The sequence below is a fragment of the Diabrotica virgifera genome, chromosome 9, assembly GCF_917563875.1.
Source record: "Diabrotica virgifera virgifera chromosome 9, PGI_DIABVI_V3a".
NCBI classification, from domain to species: Eukaryota; Metazoa; Arthropoda; class Insecta; order Coleoptera; family Chrysomelidae; genus Diabrotica; species Diabrotica virgifera.
The window spans coordinates 172,614,949-172,634,932 of NC_065451.1; the positions used below are offsets into that span (position 1 = coordinate 172,614,949).

The following is a 19,984-nucleotide window of genomic DNA, read 5'->3' on the forward strand; positions in this document are numbered from 1 at the left end:
ATTTTCGTTTGGCACAATTTTCTCAAAAGTATGGCCAAAAGCAACTGCAGCATCAAATGTTATTTCAGGTTTTCGTGCTACGGGAATATACCCGTATGATCCGAGTATCATTCCTGACATAGCTCTTTGCCCATCAGAAATAACAGAAAATAAATTAGACTCAGAATATTCTGCTATTCTATCAGCTTCGACTTCCGCAACGAATAATCCTATTGGCAGCTCCACTCCAGACAGAAAAAAGAAAATAAAAGCTCTAAAGGAGAAAAATACGCAAGATAGCTCTGAGAGTTCTGACGGTTCTGACAATGAATTTTCAGTACATGACAGCTCAGAAGAAGAAAACGAAATGTCAGTAAGTTTCAACGCAGTGTTAATAACACCAGAATTGGAAACTGGAAAACGCAAAGGTGCTAGAAAGAAATCCCTGAACTATCGAGCACAGGAAGTCACAAAATCATTGTTTGATGAAGCTGGTTTATATGACCCTAAAAACCAATCAAGAAAAGGAAAAAACTTGGCAAACGGAAAAATAGTCAAAAAACAACTAAAAAAAGGAGAAGAGAAAAATAAACACTGCTCACTTGAAACCTCAAAAAACAAAGAAGAACGAAAAGATAGTTGGTATTGTTTCGTCTGCAATGAGGATGTCGTTAAGGATATGAGACTTTGTGACAGCTGCAAACGATATATTCATGAAGAGTGTGTAGGACTTTCAGCAGATGATAAAGACTTAGTTTTCATATGTCCAGGCTGTTTGCAATAATTATTTTAAGTACCTATTATTTTTTACAAAATAAATGTCCTACATGTCACCTTTGTTTAATTTGATTAATGTATAGTTGCACCAATAGACCTTAAGCTTAAGACGTGGAACGTCAATGCGACATAAGCTGAACTGGGCTAAACTGGAGCTGAAGATCTGTTGGTGCAACCAGGCATAATTGTCACATTTAAAAAGTGAGCCTTATTAAGAACATGAAGTGGGCCTTATTAAGAACATGGTGTTCCTAATTAGGCCCAGAAGCAACCATTTTTTAAAGACTAAAAAGTATCAACTCATAAAACATTTGACAAAATTTAACAATCTCATATTAAATTTAAATATGTGATTTATCTTCTCTGTGGTTTTCAGATTTATATCGTGATTTTATTTATCAAAAAACAACTAACAAACATTAAGTGGGCCTTATTTGGTCAACTTACCTTATAGTGTCATAAGTTCACTCACACCCTATTTAATTTGAAAATGGTAGAAAATTGTTCTGTGTGGAAATATAAAATAAAGAAACAATTAACATACTTTTGGTAAATAATAAAATATTCGAATGAAGTTTATACATTTTTTCATGTTTTCAACTTTTCTCCGATCTATATTATTTACATATTACGGTATAGATAAATTTTCTCAGTGGTTATCTCTTATATAAAATCCAAACCTATATTTACGGAATAATATGTATTCTTATTCCGTATCAAATATAATAATTATTATCTGTTAATTAAAGTTTTTGTAAGTCAACAAAGAGTCAGTGAATTAATAAATCTGCCAGTGTTATAATTGCTAAACGAAACATTGAATTTCACAAATAATATTAATCGAGGTATCAACTAGGATGAAATCAGAGTCGTACGATCTACGTATGCCAAAAGACCAATATGAAAGTGAGAGTCAGCCACGTTAAACGAGCAAATGACTGCACAAAAAATCATGGATAACAGATGAGATCCCGAAACTAATGATTGAAAAAAGAAAAGCCAAAAATGACTCAGACCCAGACCCAAAAGAAGGAAAATCAGAGAGGCGAGAGAAAAAGAAGCAGTGAAGAAATAAAAAGAAATTGAGACTCTATGTACAGCCAAAGTACGATAATCACAATGTACATAGGAAAGTTAAAGAACTCAGGTTTACTAAAACGGAGACAGAAAGGAAATCTAACTGATTCTGATAGAAACATCATCTTGGACAAACAGTGTAAAATAAGAACGTGGAAAAGATACCTAGAGAAACTGTTTGAAGACCAAAGAGAACTTTTGAGCTAGAAAAAGAGGAAAATAATGGAGCAAAATTATAACACCAGGAAGTTTATTATCCAATAACAAAGCTAAAGGATGGCAAAGCAGCAGGCCCCGACAACATACAGGCAGAACTACTCAAACTAATGGATGAGTCAATAGCAATACTCACAAAGATACTCAACAATATATATAGAACTCTGGAGAAATATCAACAGAATGGCTGAAATGAATGAACAATTTTAGGCATCTCCTAAAATTGTTCCTAAAGATAATCCATTAGAAAATTTACAAGCTCTGTGAAAGTCAAATTTCCCACAACCATTTCAGGTTCGTAAATAATGCTGTTGGTATCAGAGAAGCTTTGTTCTAAGTGCACGCATGCTTGGTTGTTCAGAGGATCTGCTACCGCACTATAGTCATTATAATTAGTTGTCATATAGTTACCTCTGAATGTATTAAACTCAAGTGAGGGTCAAATGGTGCCCGGGGCCTAATCATGTGATATTTAAAACATCCATGTTAATTATTTTTTACCCAAATATTTTCAATTTTGGTGGCTTAGCATGTGAGCATCCTATTCAGCACTGATGATCTGTAATCAGATCTAAAGCTAGTTCTACATTATGTGATGTAGCCCTTTTTAGGGAATTTTAATAAATTGTATGCCTTTTATAAAGAATTTTACTTAAATTTTTTGTGATATATGGTATACAGCCAGCTACAGGAAAACCTTTTTCCTTGTGGATTTGAAAAGTAAGAATGGTGCGAGGCTATGTCTTGTCAGTCCTTTTTTATGAAGTCAAATTGTGGACCTTAAATGAAGATATGTGCAGAAGATTAGCAGCATTTGAGATATGACTATACCTAAAGGAGAATACTTAAGATCACGTGGACTGACTGAGTCACAAATGACGAGGTCCTCAGAAAAATAAAGAAAAAGAAAAACAGATATGCCCTCCTATAAGCCCAGTGCAAGGAAAATATTTGGAAAGTAAGGTCCAGGAAGGAGAAGAACATCCTGGTTAAAGAACCTCAATACCTGGTTCAACACAACATCTATGAAGTTTTTCTGCCCTACTCCAGATTAGATAAAGATTGTCGTGATAAACGCCAATATTCTTCACTGATATGTTAGGATAGGATAGACATCAAGAAGAAAGATATTTATGTACATAGCTGGTGTAAGATTTTTATAAACAGAAGTAGAAATATAAAGAAGAAAACATAAAATGACCAAAAAAAAAACAGAAAACATATCGCTATAAGTACTTATACTGGTTAAAATGGAAAAACAAGGATAAGTCAAGCAGTCAAGCAGGTAGGTACACAGACACAGCATTTTAGAGTTAACATACTTCATACCATAGAGGTATATATTGACACAGAGAGAGTGTCATTCAAAGCGAAGTGACGACACCATCTTTTTTCTTTGGATTAGTGCTGTTTCACTCTTACACATATTAAGCTGCGTTGTCAGTTAGACAGTTGTCCTCCTCTTCCGTGCCTATACTCACACCTTAATCTCATCTTAGTTTCTCGGTACAATGTGCTAGAAAGAGATAGCGCAAACCAGTCGAAGAGATCTTGTCGTCAGGACGCGCGGAGTGAAAATTTTAGTTTTTAAAATAACCGTAATTTCAACTCAAAATTTGACCAAATACTTAAGTAAAACTTTAATTTTTAACACTTGTTTAAAATCCCTTGAGAAAATTTATCCGTGATCTACTCCTGCTCGTCTACTGTTCTGTGCTAAAGTATGAGTTCTGCATGAGGTAGAGTTTGTCTATGGGATTAGCTATGGAGGTCGATGTGGACGTAGAGCCCGCTTCGTTGTGGTGGGAATGTGACTGAAGTTCGAGGTTTTGGAGAGACATGGTATCCGATGTAGCTTCATCCAGCTGATCGAAGTTTGTACTGTCGTCCAAAGAGATATCTGAGCTGCAGAAACTCTCGCCAGAGTGTGCTGGATAGTTATCTGGAAAAATGTAAATGTTGTAAATACACTATTTTTTAAATTCATTTATTAGATAATAGGTGAGGTGTATTAAAATTTTTTAATATTATGTTTGGTAAAAATAATAAATCACTCTCCATTGATTGCTTTAATGGGAGGGAGTTGAATCCAAATTCACTTGAAAACAAGGAACATTTCCAGAAGATAATAAGCTTATGTTGTTTTGAACTGAGAAACATTATGACGTATTGTTCTCACGTATTAGCTATAACCTATTAAAAGTATTGTTCAATTTTTCACATGCAAAAAATATTTTTTTTTGCTGTAAGATTTCAATCATTTTCATCCTCCATTTTAAACTATTCCTTAAGCCAATCCTGACTAATGCCGGATTTATACTCAGCCTTTGCCACTGCTAATGCCGCTGTCGGAAATATTGCCCGAAATACGATATCGACGCGAGTGAAGTGTTCACTGCAGTCCTCACCAATGTCCGCAATGTCCTCATGACTAATACTCACTCGCATTATACACTCTCCTTTGATTTCCGTCCCAAAAACCGACTTTTTGGGGAGCGTCGTGCAATAGCAGTAGCATGAGCAACGGCAGCGCGAGTGAGCTATTGACACATTCACGCTGCCCACTTTCCTGCCCAATTCCCTGTCCAACAGGACTGAGTTTAAATCCGGTATAACAGTACCTAGTTCATCCCTACCTAATTTCGTCCCTACCCATACAGACAATTATCTCTCTGTCTCTCTCTCTCTCTCTCTCTCTCTCTCTCTGTCTGTCTCTCTCTCTCTCTCTGTCTGTCTCTCTCTCTCTCTCTCTCTCTCTCTCTCTCTCTCTCTCTCTCTTTATCTCTCTCTCTCTCTCTCTTTCTCTCTCTCTCGTTATTGGAAGGCATAACGATTTTAGTAAGTAATAACAACATAGTAGTGCATAAAAGTGAGTTTGGACAAGCATGCGATTGCAAATACTTGGGTCATATGTCATATAGGTAAAGCCGTCATGTTTTTGGGTTGAGCAACTTAATCGTATGCTGCCGATACATTAATCTTAACACAACAGTTAACAAAGGGGTAACATATACTAACTGAAATAGAAAAGAGAACACCCAGTAAGACTCAATTTATTAGTCCTCAGTTGGTTCTACCTTTCACTCCTTGGTTCTACCTTCTACCGCTCACTCCTAGGTATCGAAGATATTAACTGGCATAGTACAGATAAAAGATGAACTGGAACTTTGAATGAAATATCGTTGTATGTTATGATGAATCCATATTATGTTTGGGCATGCATGTTGGTCGTGTGAGGGCGTGAGGGTGCAAAGGCAGGCGACGGGGTGAAAGATAAGATCCTCAATTTTTCATTGTAAGGCATGTAAACCACACTATTGCCATTATGGTATGAGGAGTTACTACTTATAGAAACAGGCTACTTTTGATGTTTATCAGAGGCAACACAACCGTTAACCGTCGTGCGTTACTCCAGGAAGTGGTGGACTTACATGTTCTGCTTCATACATGCACACTCCCCGAAACCATTTTTTCCACAAAATAATGCGTGACCAAATAAAGCCAGAATTAGGGTGCCTATTGCATGATTTATTGTCTTGGCCCCCTAGATTTCCCGATTTTTTACTTCTTGAACACATCTGGGATAGTATGGTATGAAGACTACTCTATTTACGTCATCCTTCACATATTCTAGCGACACCAGGAAAAAATAAACTCTGATGAGATACCTTACTGTATGATGAGTACCCAGACATACTTTTGAGTACGGAAGACATGGTGCAGGCCCAACACATTACTATTTTGTGACATTTTTTTCAACGGTTGGATTCTTCTGAAAATTTGATGACTTGCTTACCTAACCCTAAGAGACATGTATACAAAAAATTGTAATAAATTCAGTGTTACTGGGTTTACCTAACTTAACGATGATTTTTGTGCTATTGACTTGACGAATTATCAAGTTAGCAAAACGAGTATTGTATATTTTTGTGCATGGATATGCTTTAAAACAAGATTTCGAACTTGTACTAATTTTTTTCATAAACAAGTAATCACAAGAGGAGTTCTCACTTATTATACTGAGGGGTTAAAAACATAAAGGGGTAGTAATATGGGATAACGATCCTAACATCTTTAAGTGCTCTCTTCATCAGTGGAGTTGGCAACAATTTTGGAGAACTGTGTGTCTTTCTGCCATTCTCAGGAGTTTCTGCAAATTGAGTAATGTCCAATTGCCGATGTTCTTCAACCAAAGCACTGCCTATGGCCTATATTCTCTGATTCTATGATTAGTTTTGGGATCTGATAGCTTTAGATAGATAGAGTAATATTAATAGTTCTCTTTTTTTCCATTCAGCTCAAAACTTCAGTCCTAACATAAAGATACTATTGCTCATATAATATTTCAATCTGTATTTAGTACGTTCTTTAACGGTAAAATATTGCAAAACCTCTATTGACATTAAATTTGGCATACACATAGCTAATAAGTCAAAGAAAAAAAGTGATATTGTGCCGATGTGTGCTTTTGCCCTAGCGGTGAGTTTCACCCCCTCCGGGGGTGAAAAAATATATGTCCAAAATAATTCCTGAAATGGATGAAACTGGATAAACTGACTAATTCTAAGCAACTTTTGTTCTATATAGCTTTTTCACCAAGTCAATACTTTTCGAGTTATTTGCGAGCGAACATGTTCATTTTTCAACAAAATAACCACGGTTTTAAACGGTTTTTCGCAAATAACTCAAAAAGTAAGTATTTTCTCGAAAAAAACATTCCTAGCAAAAATATAGCCTGTAAAAAAGTGAAAGATGGTGTACATATTAGATCTCTATACGTAGCACAAGCACAGTTACTAGCCAATGAAAATATGTTCATATTCGTCAAATTCCAAATCGAATATTTTAACGTGATATAACCAAAAAGTGAAGCACTTTTTGGGGAAAACTCGTTACAACTTTTTTAAAGTGTTTAAAAAAGCTTTATTTTTGTTTTATAAAAAAAATTATAGCATTACAAGTAAACAAGTTACGCTCAAAATAAAGTTGGTAATTTTTCTTTGGTAAAAAAAAATCAGGAAAATCACCCCTTAATTAATATCTCAAATGAACTTAATCGTTACCATTTCACAAGTTACTTTACTCGTGTATGTATTGTTTATATGATCTGTAAGTTTCATCGGTTCAAAGTAGGGATGGCGGTTTTTGACAAAACACCGGTTTTCGGTTATACCGGTTTTTTTGCTTACGGTTTAACCTGGCGGTTATAACCGGCAAAAAAAACCGGTTTTTGGAAAAACCGGTTTTCGGTTTTTTTAATCCAATAGGTTACAAAGTTACATTTACAATACACTATGGTTTGCGATACTCCATTCGACTCGATATCAATATGATCAAATTACTATCGAAAGAACATATATTACTTTTAACACGTTTGTATATTTGTAGAATAGATACATTTTAACGCATTTAATACTTCCTGTAGGAGTGTATCGTCTTGAAAACGTAGCGAAATTCTTGGAGATTCGTATTCGTAATCAGAAATTCCATATTCATAGTCAGAGCATTATTTTTGGTAATCAGAAAAAGTCATTCACCCACTTTCAATGTCAAGAGTTAAGTGTGAAAAATAGATGATGTTTGCGTCTAATTCAACCAGATCACTTCTTATGTAAATATTATGATTACAAATACCTTTTCAAGTAAATATTATAATAAAATTTAATAATTGTTTCTGGCTGATGTGAGATTGCACTTTCAGTTTGCTTCTTTATTTTATAAAATAAAATAAAATTTGAATTATGGTTTTGTTTGGAATAATTACTTGAGAATAATAATTATGATTGGGATCCAAAATAATACCTAACCTAATCCTAATCACCGTAAAAACCTAATAACCGGTTTTTACTTTAAAAAGAAAAAACCGGTTATAACCGGGACAAAAAAACAACCGGTAAAACCGGTTATTGCGAAGTAAAAAACCGGTTTTAGGTTTAAACCGGTAGGTTTTTCCCATCCCTAGTTCAAAGTCCTTATTTTTGAAAGGGCTGTAGTTAAAAGATTTGAACGATTCACCAATCACGAGTGTATGCAAATTTAGAAACACCAAATCTTAACCAATTTTTGTCTTACAGAAAAACAAAAAAAATACAAAAGATTTAAAAAAGCTAAGCCGAGTTTTCTTATTATTTGAGATTTTTGTTATCTCCAACAATTTTTAAGTTATTTTGAAAAAAAAAAGCATTTTTTTCAAAATTAAAATTTTTAGAAAGTTTATTTTAAAACCAATTGTTTTCAAAAATAAGCACTTTGAATCGATTAAACTTACAGATCATATACACACAACATAAGTAAAGGAACTTGTGAAGCGGTAACGATTAGGTAATTTCATTTAAGTTGCTAATTAGGGAGTGATCTTTACGATTTTTTTTGCCAAAACAAAAGGGACCAACTTTATTTTGAGCGTAACTTGCTTACATTTGATGCTAGAAACTTTTTTTATAAAAACAGAAATAAAACTTTTTTTAAACCCTTTAAAAAAGTTGTAATAGGTTTTCCCCAAAAAGTGCTTCATTTTTTGTATATTTCACGTTAAAATACTCTATTTGGAATTTGGTGAACATGAACCTATTTTTCATTAGCTATAACTCTGGTTCTGCTAGGTGTAGAAACCTCATGCATACACCATTTTTTTTTTACTTTTTTACAGGTTATAGTTTTACTCGGATCATTTTTTTCGATAAAATACTTACTTTTTGAATTATTTGCGAAAAACCGTCTAAAAACGTGGTTATTTTGTTGAAAAATGAACATGTTCACTCGCAAATAACTCAAAAAGTATTGACTTGGTAAAAAAGCTATATAGAACAAAAGTTGCTTAGAATTAGTCAGTTTATTCATTTCAGGAATTATTTTGGACATATATTTTTTCACCCCAGGGAGGGGGTGAAAACTCACCCCCAGGGCAAACAGTCTCCTAAGCAACCGGTGGGGTACGTTAAAATATATTTGTTATTTGTGTATGGTGATAGTCTTGGTAAATAAAGAGTTGGTACTCTTCTTAATGGATTAGAAAAATTTTGTAGTATTCCAAAATGCTGTATCGTGGAAGCTGTTCAAAAACAGGAAAAGGAACTTGGTGTAGCTTTCTACTTACTTTAGTGTAGCAATTCCAATATAATATCCCGAAACTGTTATCATCGCTACAATTTAAGATGCAAATAGAGTCAAGTTCCAATTACACATACTTTTTGGGTCACTCTCTAATAAATTACACCAAAAAAGAATATTAAGATTATATATTCTACTGACTAAAGAATCGCCTTAATTATTTGTCTATTTGACCAAAAATGATGCTACTCAAAGTCAAAGTAATAGCCAGTTTTAAAACAATAATTATGACAGTTCTAAAGGAAATATTAGTTTATCCCCCAGCTACTCTGAATTTACCATAAAAAAATCAAACTATTTACCATCAGGTGAGTACGGAACGTTGGGATTTAGGGGTTGACTAGAAGTTTGAAAATGGCCATCACCCAAATTGCCCAAACTCATATAATGCCCGTGCTCACTACTTGGCGATTCTTGCTTAATAACTTTATCATCCTTATCACCTTTTTCTTTATCACTCGACGATTTCCCGTCGTCCTGTTTGGCTTTTCTTTGGATCTTCTTCATTTTGGCTCTCTGGTTTTGGAACCAAACCTGTACCACCCGGACGCTGAGGCCGGTTTCTTTCGCCAGGGCTTCTCGGACTTTGCGGCAGGGTTTGGGGCTCACTTCGAAGGAGGCTTTGAACTGTCGTCGTTGAGCGGAGGTGAGGATTGTTCTCGGTCGCTTGGGACCTCTTCTGCCATCTCTGGGTCTGCTGGAAGCAAAAATTTAACTATTAGCTTAGCTGAAGACACAAAGACCTTACACAAGTTTAATATACGTAACAGTAAAAACGTAGGTAAATAAATATTTTTTTATTGAAAAATCCTTTATAAAATGTATAAAATTTATTAAAATCCCTCAAATAACTACATCAAGTGCCGAACGTTTTCGATATGTAAAATATCATCATCAGTGCTAGAAGTGGTTGATCACACGCTGAATCACCAAAAAAATTCCAGGGTATAAACTCTTTAAATGGTGTGAAAATTTGTTACATTAATATTCTTCTTCTCCTTCTTTTTGTATAGACATGGCTCTGTCTGTTTTTTAAATGTGCCTTTAGTAAGTTGTCGTTCCATCGTTTTCGTGGTCTTCCCACTGATCATCTTTCTATTGGGGAACCGTCTCCCGCTGTCCTGACTACCCTATTTGTTTGTCATTCGGCTTATGTGGTCATTCCATTCTATTCTTCTGTTTCTTACCCAGTTATTAATGTTATCCACATTGCATCTCCGTCGTATATCTATACTTCTAGCTCTGTCCCATAGAGTCTTACCATTGATTTTTCGAAGGGTTTTCATCTTCGCTGTTTCGAGCCATCTTTTTGTCCTCTCTGTGTCAGGTCGTCGTGTCGGATGAGTGTTTTGTAAATTCTGCCTTTCATTTCTTTTCCGATATTTTTATTTCTCCATATTGTGACATTCAGGCAACCTGCGGCTCTGTTTGCTCTATTCGCTTGATCTTCCACTTCTGTTTCGAGCCTTCCGTAGCTAGATAGTGTGATGCCTAGGTATTTAAACTCCATCACTTGTTCTATTATCTGACCTTCCAGCTCCAATTTACATCTTATTGGATCTGCTGTTATAACCATGCATTTTGTCTTTCTTGAGGAAATTAACATATTAAATTCTGGCCAGTTGGTTGCTTAAACCAGTGCCAATAAAACATAAACACACACACAACATATTAAATTTTCTGGCGATTATGTTGAATTGGTGTAGCATACGTTGTAAATCATCTTCACTTTGAGAGATTAGTATTGCATCGTCCGCATAGCAGATTATTTTAAGTTGTTTTTCTCCCATTTGATATCCTTTTCTAGTTCTTACTTTTTTTATTATTTCGTCCATGATCAGGTTGAAAAATAAAGGACCCAAGGAATCCCCCTGTCTTATCCCATTACCGGCTTCAATTGGGTCAGTTAGTTCATCTTCCACTTTTACTTTTATTGTGTTGTTCTAGTAGATGTTTTCGATCGTTTTAATTATTCCCAGAGGTACCTCTCTCGAATATAACAAGTGGATAACGTCCTTTAATGTGACCCTGTCAAATGCTTTCTTAAGGTCCACGAAACATAAATATACCGGTTTGTTGTATTCCAACGATTTCTCTTGAACTTGCCTCATTATAAATATAGCGTTAGTGCATGACCTTCCCGACCTAAAACCTTGTTGTTCTTCTGCTAATGTTATAATTACATTCAATTTGTTTGTTATCACTTTTGTTGTTAATTTTAATGTTGTGTTTAATAAGTTAATCCCTCTGTAATCCTTCGGGTCTGATTTGTCTCCTTTTTTGAAGAGAGGTATTAGGATGCTTGATCTCCATTCTTGTGGTATTCTGTTTTGTTCTATTATTTTTTGTATTAGTTTTTATAGTTGTTTAGTTAGATCTTGTCCTCTGTACTTTAGGAGTTCGTTCGATATTCTGTCCTCTCCTGGAGATTTTCTATTTTTTAATTTTCGTAATGCTTCCTTTACCTCTCCATTAACATTGTTATTTAAAATCCCAAACGATGGATAACATTTATAAAGATAAAGATATTAGACACTGTATGACTCCCCCATCACGTGTGTTGCTGTTGCAACTGAGTTGCCATCCACCTGTTCAGTAACCCACGTGATGGGGGAGTCATACAGTGCGTAAAAGCCTTATCTTTATAAATTTTATCCATCATTTGGAATTTTAAATAACAATGTTAATGTAACAAACTTTATACCATTTAAATGTTTTATACCCTTGTATTTTTTGGTGACTTAGCATGTGATCAATCAGTTCTAGCACTGATGATGATATTTTATATATCGAGAACGTACTGTGTTTGATTCCTTTAAAGGATTTTAATAAATTGTATACTTTTTATTCAGGATTTTTTTAATTAAAAAAATTTTTGTGTTTGACAGTATACAGTCAGTTACAGGAAAATTCTTTCCTTGTGGATTTTTTAAAAAAATAATAATTTTCTTGTTTTCGAGAAAACATTTTTGTTGTATTTTAAAATACTCTGCAAAAGATCAGAACATTTTTAACAGTATTTGGTTATGATCCTTGGTTATTTTCTTGATGAAATTATTCCTTAACATAGACGACAAAACTGATTCAGTAGCACCCCAATCTACCGATTTAGCTCCAAATGAATTTTTCCTGTGGGTACATGTCAAAAACAAAATTTATAGTAGTGCGGCAGATTCGTGCAAATATTATAAGAATTGTGCATTTAATGATAGAAGCATATAATTTGGACCACATATACTAAACATACCAAACATACTAAACATACTAAACAAAGGTTCAAATTTAGATAGGAGGCCATCTCAGATTTTGCCTTTTACAAAAATGGCGGGGATTCAAAATGGCGACTATACATATGTGACTAATAGCACGATAACTTTTGAACGAGACTTCAGATTTCAACCAAATTTGGTATATAGGCTCTTTTTTTGATGTATAAGATCGAGGTCTTGAACCGGAAGAATCGGTTTACCAGAAGTTGTGTTTTTTCTGGTTTTTATGTAAAAATATGTTGTTTTTTTTCAATTATTTCATCCTGTATGTATTAATTTTTCAAATAGTTAATACGGCCATTAAAAAGAGCGTAAAAATATTTTTTAGGAAAGATTTTTAACTTTTTAGTTATGTTAATTACGATTTATTAAGTGCAAAACCTATCTTCACATGTACAGCTGGTTCCAAAAAAAACTGATACGACTCTTAAAGCGTATTTTATAGAAAATTGAGCAGTGTACTTTCTTCTTCTTCTTCTTTTTGTTTTTGGTCTTGCTGCAAGGCAATTACCAGCACGAATTATAGGCGATCTTGATGTGGTCTGGCTCAAAGCCATATCAAAATCGCTGACTATGTTCTTGTAAAAAGCTTTTGATGATGTGTGATATAATGAATATAAGTTTAATTATATTTAATTTATTATATTTTGATGGATAAATACTTACTATTTACATACTGTCACTGTCACTGCCAAATCTTAAAATTTGTCAGATAACTTCAACCTCAAAAAATGGATGTTTGTTTGTTTATTTTATTATTTATCTGTCATAATAAATATAATATAATGTCAGACCAATCATACACTGCTCAAAATGATCAAATCTTACTTAGAGTCGTATCAGTTTTTTTAGGAACTAGCTGTACCTATACGCTGTGAGCTCGTACTAGAGGGGATATTTATAAATTCGTGAGCGCCAGTAGTGACAAGTCTGTAAACGTTTACCGGAAATTTGACATAAATGTCAAAGTGATTAATTTTAAATTAAAATTAAAAACATTAATTATAAAAAATATTAGTTGATCAAAGCTGTGGTTTATATTTTTACCTTAAATATACTTACGTTTTAAATACTGAATTTGCGTTTTTTAATGTTCTGTAATATGTAATTATAAATTAATCTTGGCGCCATCTACATGATAATTGTGAAAGTATCCGAAGTAAGAAATTAATATTTCATCAATAGAACGTCAAAATGATTAGCAAAATCTTAAAAAAATCTATTACAATTTAATTACTTTTTAGCGTTGTAAATACTAAGCGATAACAATTAAATAATTAATTTAAAAATTACCGGTGAAAGTTGAATTAGTAACCGCTAGGAGCGACACCAGCGAAGCTCAGAGCGTATATGCGGCAGATTCGTGCAAATGCTTATTATAAGAATTATTGTGCATTTATGGTAGAAGCATATAATTTGGACCACATATACTACACATATAGAGGTTCAAATTTAGATACGACGCCATCTCAGTTTTTGTTCTTTTTACGAAAATGGCGGGCATTCAAAATGGCGACTATACATACGTGACTAATAGCACGATAACTTTTGAACGAGATGTCAGATTTCAACCAAATTTGGTATATAGGTTCTTTTTTTGATGAATAATATCGAGGTCTTGAAACGGAAGAATCGGTTCAAGATTCTTGAACCTGTATATACAGTGTGTCAATTTTAAAACTTACAATGGCTATATCTCACGAACAAAAGCTGATATCGAAAAATGCTTGAAACCGTTTCTATTATAGTAAGGGGGAACTAAAATGACACGAAAGAGAACTCACCCCCATCAACCCCCTAGGACCCACCCATCACAACCAAAAAAGTTTAAATTGCAAACCCCTACTTGTGATACATCATTGAAAAGGCTATAAAAAATGCTATTCAATGGTATAAATAATAATTATACAGGGTGAAGCAATAATTGTGAAACTTTGGCTTAAATGAAAAATTTAATAAGGTTTTGTTGAATTACAAATTTATTGAAAATGTCAATTAAGTAAATATTTAATGTAAATTCCGTTGTTTGGTAAACAATAATACAGCCTATTTTCAAATTCTGCACGAAATTTAGCAAATATTCTAGTAATAGGGCGACATGCTTGAGTAATTCTTTCTCGCAATTCCCCAAGTGAAGCAAGTTGAGTTTTATAAACAACTGATTTAGGGTAACCCCATAGAAAAAAGTAATATACTATCCTACTATAAAAAGTACTATCCAATGGTATAAATAATAATTATACAGGGTGTTAATATCAGCTGGCTTACTATGACTTTTGTATTTGTAATGCTATCTCCCGGACTATTATTTTAAATGGTAAGTGTCCTCTCGTACTTTTTTTGTTAATTAAAACTTAATTTGCCATTTTTGCCTTAAATCAGTTGTTTATAAAACTTAACTTGCGTCACTTGGGAAATTGCGAGAAATAATTACTCAAGCATATTACTAGAAAAACATTTGTCAAATTTCGTGCAGAATTTGAAAATGGACTGTATTATTGTTTACAAAACAACGGAACCCACATTGAACATTTACATAATTGATATTTTTATCAAATTTGTATTTCAAGAAAACCTCATTAAACTTTTTAATTTAAGCCTAAGTTTCACAATTATTGCTTCACCCTGTATAATTATTATTTATACCATTGGATAGCATTTTTTATAGCCTTTTCAATGATGTATCACAAGTAGGGGTTTGCAATTTAAACTTTTTTGGTTGGGGTAGGTGGGGCCTAGGGGGTTGATGGGGGTGAGTTCTCTTTCATGTCATTTTAGTTCCCCCTTACTATCCTAGAAACGGTTTCAAGCATTTTTTGTTTTCAGCTTTTGTTCGTGAGATATAGCCATTGTAAGTTTTAAAATTGACACACTGTATATGTAAGAAGGCACTTATGGAATAAAATTATTTCTGTCCTTGTTTTAATCAATTTTAAAAAACGCTGAGACCCGTAGATTTCATATATAAAAATGTGTGCTTTTTAAACATAAATTTAAATGTACTTTAAAAGTAATTTAAATGGATTCATGCAAGCCTACCGTAGTCCATAAGCTTTATTTTTAACACCCTGTATATTTTTATATTTTTAAAAGCTGCTTAATAATCTGATTTCATGCTGTTTATGAATAATACATTTAAAATTATAATGTATGGAAACCACTTATGGAATAAAATTGTTGTCGTGTGTCATTATTTTAGAAAATTATAAAAACGCTAGGATACGTCAACTTTTAAATTCAACTATGGACTATTTAAACATAAATTTGAATATACAGGGTGATTCACTCAAGTCTAGCATAGTCCATTATCCTTAATAAACACCCTGTATATTTTTGTTTTAGAAGCTGCTTAACAACCTCATCTCAAAAATGTGCATTATGTAGGGTCTATTATGAATAATGCAAGGTGAAATTTTGAAATTATGTATAATTTTCGTCAAGATATTAATCACATAAAACTTTGAAATTAATAATTCGGGAATCACACTTTAAATAAGGGTATTATTATTTTTTAAATATCTATCAATTTTCTAAACTAAGTATCAATATAAGTGAGTTTTGTATTTAATGATTTTTATTTAAAGACATTTTTAAATAATTTGAAAATTTCCGTATTTAAAACATTAATGAATACCTATTATGCAGAAAACGATTTCAGAAAACATACATGAGTTATGAACACGTAGTTCCGTCGACAACCTCTAAATAACATCTGTACCTATCTTTTAATCTTTTGTTGTGGAGAGAGGTCATCTTTAATTATTTCAAACACATGTTACTGTGCTTCATCTGTGTTACAAATTTTAAGATTTTTTCACTTGAATAGGTACTATTGTCCTGTTGTCGGAACATGAGCGGAGCGTTAGGGTGCAACATAATACAATTCAGGGGTCTATGTAAAACATAAAAGAAATTCCGTAGTTTTTTTTTTCATTTAAGTTAAAAAAGAATGTTACGTAACACGCTGTTCGAACCCCCTCCCCCCTATGTAACGCGCCGTAACGTTTTACAAGACCCCCCTCCCCCCAAACTGCGTTACGTAATACTTGAACGCTCCCTAAGCGGGTTCGACTGTATAGAGATGTGCTATAAAGACAAGGCCAAAGAAGAGTGACAAAAAAAGATTAAATAAAATAATGAACACTAGTGATTTGTTTAATGTCGGCCTGCATTCAGTTTTTTCTTGTTTTTGCTTATTGCAGCATAATAGTGATAATGAAAAATATTTTACCTATTTTCATCCAGTAGATCATCGTCCCCCGAACTAGCCTGTTGCAAAAGATACAGCTCCTTCTCAAAGTCTCCTCTACAAAAGAGTTGCCCAGCTCTAAGAACGAACTGTTCTCCTTTCTGGAGAGGTTGACCGCAGGCAACACAGGCGAAGCATGGTAAGTGGAATACGTGCTGCTGGGCCCTCATCACCATCTCGTGAGGAAGCAATCGGTCTCCACATCTTGAACACTTCACTCCAAATATCCTAGAAAATAAAAAAAAATATAATTTTAACGCTAAATTATTTTCGGGGTTTACAGACCGTCGTCTAGAATTATTTTTTCTTAATGTTTAATCTGAAACTGTGATGTCTACTCGTATTTATAAGGCCTGTGGTCAAAACAGAGTATCCAAAATTCAAAGAAAGAAGCAAATGTTTAATGGTAACAAAAGGAAAATCATCAGAGAAAAAATATGTGTCTGAATGAATTGAAATATAAGACGTCTCTAGTTTTCGTTTTACAACAGAATTATTATTTATTTCTATTAGTTTCATATATTATGTGGGACCAAGTTATAGAAACCGCGAAGGCGTTACCAGAAATTTTTTTGTCACCCTTGTTGCAAAATAGCAATAATTGCGAAAAAACCATAAAAAAACAAGTATTCGCATTTTAGGTTTTTCAACCATTTATGCTACACTTAGGACTTTCATATTTTACCCAGAAAAACTTTATGATATAATAAAACAATACCGTAAATTTCATTAAGATGGGCTCAATAAATTATGCAAAATAAATTTTGCAATCCAGCTTTCGCAAAAAAAATCATTTTTTCAAAATGTTGCAGAACTGAAAATAAAGCAGATAGCAAGTTGAATGTTTTTTTGCGTATAGAAATGTACTGTACCTTTCATTTGCAATTTGCAAAATTAAAATCGATTAACTACCTCAGCGTCAGGAATTTTTTTAAATAAACATTAATTATTGGTGCTGCGCGCAGGACAGGGGTGTTCGATTCACGCAAATTGATTTCCACCAAAATTTCTTCCAATCTTTATCTAATATATTATTTTCTTGCTCTATATTTTGTTGTATTTTAATATTTTAATTCCACATAAAGCAAACTAATTTGATTATTGTTTGTGAAATATTGTTTAAACAATTGCCTAAGTTTAAAAATAATAAACGTTTATTTTCTAAGTTAAAATATATGAACAAAGCAAATTTTTGGTAAAAAAGTGTTATTTTAAAGGACAGAGTATGTGTTTTTATTTTGAAATAAACAAATTTATTTATTTATATCAAAATGTACTAAAAATTAAAATTTATCAATCATTATCAAAGGTTATTGGAATGCCCAATCAGAGCAAACGTATCCGCTGTCCTGCGCGTAGCACCCAAAATTAATGTTTATTTAAAAAAATTCTTGACGCTGTGGTAGTTAACTGATTTTAATTTTGCAAATTGCAACTTGAAAGGTACAGTATTTTTCTATATGTAGAAAAGATTCAACTTGCTATCTGCTTTATTTTCAGTCCTGCAACATTTGGAAAAAATGAATTTTTTTTTGCATTGCAAAATTTATTTTGCATAATCTATTGAACCGATTTTAATAAAATTTACAGTATTGATTTACTATATCATATAGTTTTTCTGGGTAAAATATGAAGGCCCTAAGTGTAGCATAAATGGTTGAAAAACTAATCCTTTTAAAACTAATCCTTTATTTTAGGAAATTTAATTGCGCAACTTTTATTTTAGTACAACTTTTGTCAGAAATGAATACTTTTAAAGTTATAATCAAAAAACGAAGAAAAAAAATCGAATATTTAAACAATGTTCCGGACCTATTTGAGTGGGAGGATAACTCAAATATTATTATATTCGAGCAATTCGAGTTATTTTCGAGCAATTTCTGCAAAAAAATATGAGTCACCTGTCAACATCCAAATGTACTAATATTTTTACAGATGCGCCCTGGTCTATTAAACATTTTCTTTGTTTATTTAATGTTGTTCTGAAGCTATTTCCTTGTAATAATCTTATTTCCCATTGAAAATAGTTGATCTTCTTTGTTTTTGTACACAGGTACTGGTATTTTTACCCTTCCATAATTCTTCCAAATATTCTATCCCGGATTATTAAAAATAGAAATAAGCTCAAATTGTTTACGTATTTGAATAGGTACATTGTTAAATAATATATACAATCTTTGTAAATATAATATCTAGCAATAAAACAAACACCGACATTGTTACTAGATGAATTGAAGCACCAAAAAACCTACCGGGATAAAATTTTTCATTTTATAACAAGCCATAATGCCAGAAAGTCTATACAATATACACAATGTATTGTATATACACACCGCGAGGCAACATCCGTATCCCCGATTTATCTCGGAGATCCCTGAAAGGCTATACTATAGAAGACCTTTATTGGATCCGCTTCAACGCTTTTCCGAACTCATCACCCTCATCAATGGTGCTACAGCCCTATGAAAGAGTCTCGACCTTCCCAAGTCTATTACGCCAGTCAGTCCTATCCATTGCCAACCGCTGCCAGTTTGCTGCGCCTATTTTTTTCCCATCCTCATCTACACCACCCTTCCATCTGAGTTTGGACCTATCCCTATTTCTACTTCTTACAGGTTGTGACATAAGGATTCTTCTAGGAGGGTTGTTCTGCTGTGATCTTGCTAGATGTCCTGCCCATCTTAGTCTTCCTATTCTTATAAAAGATACTGCATCTTTACCACCAAATATTATGTTTATATCTGTGTTGTACCTCGTAGTTGTACCTCCTACTCCAAACACCATTTTCAAAGATGCCACCGAATATTTCTCTCAGGATCCTTCGTTCAAATATAAGCAGAAGGTTTTCATCTACCTTGGAGATGGTCCATGTCTTCGATCCATATGTCAACACTGGTTGTATAAAGGTTTTGTATGTGGTTATTTTTGTTTTTTGGTTTAAGTTTCTGCTTCTCATATGTCTACTCAGTCCAAAATAGCATTTGTTTGCTAGGATTATCCTTCGCTTGATTTCTTCCGTCATGACTAGTGTTGCCCAAATGCAAGACCAAGACGAGACTTAGACAGTCTTGGTCTTGGTATTGCGCTCCCGGTCTTGGTCTTGGTCTTGGTCTTGCAGCAAGAGTCTTGCAAGTCTCGCAGTTGCCTATTAGCCTATTACATATCTTTGAACAACGTGACAGAGATGTACATTTTAAGCTAGAATTTCATAGCCATAGTAAAGATCAGCCAAATTAATAAATATCTAGACCAGCGGTTCTCAATTTGGGGTGCATGTACCACTGGTGGTACATATCATTATTTGCGG

General features: G+C 33.4%; 1 protein-coding gene across 2 annotated transcripts in view; it reads right to left on the reverse strand.

Moving 5' to 3' along the window:
• Positions 1-580: 580 nt before the first annotated feature.
• LOC126892118 (LIM homeobox transcription factor 1-beta) overlaps positions 581-19,984 on the reverse strand; it is an 82,203-nt gene continuing 62,799 nt past the window's right edge. The window contains exons 4-6 of one of the 2 annotated variants that reach the window (XM_050661592.1): positions 16,660-16,905; positions 9,603-9,856; positions 581-3,991 (exon numbers count right to left, since the gene is read on the reverse strand). In XM_050661592.1, the coding sequence (XP_050517549.1) occupies positions 3,753-3,991; positions 9,603-9,856; positions 16,660-16,905 (739 nt within the window). In that variant the 3' untranslated portion in view covers positions 581-3,752. Of the gene's footprint in view, positions 3,992-9,461; positions 9,857-16,659; positions 16,906-19,984 lie in introns of both variants that reach the window. The other variant, XM_050661591.1, reaches the window with a different exon arrangement.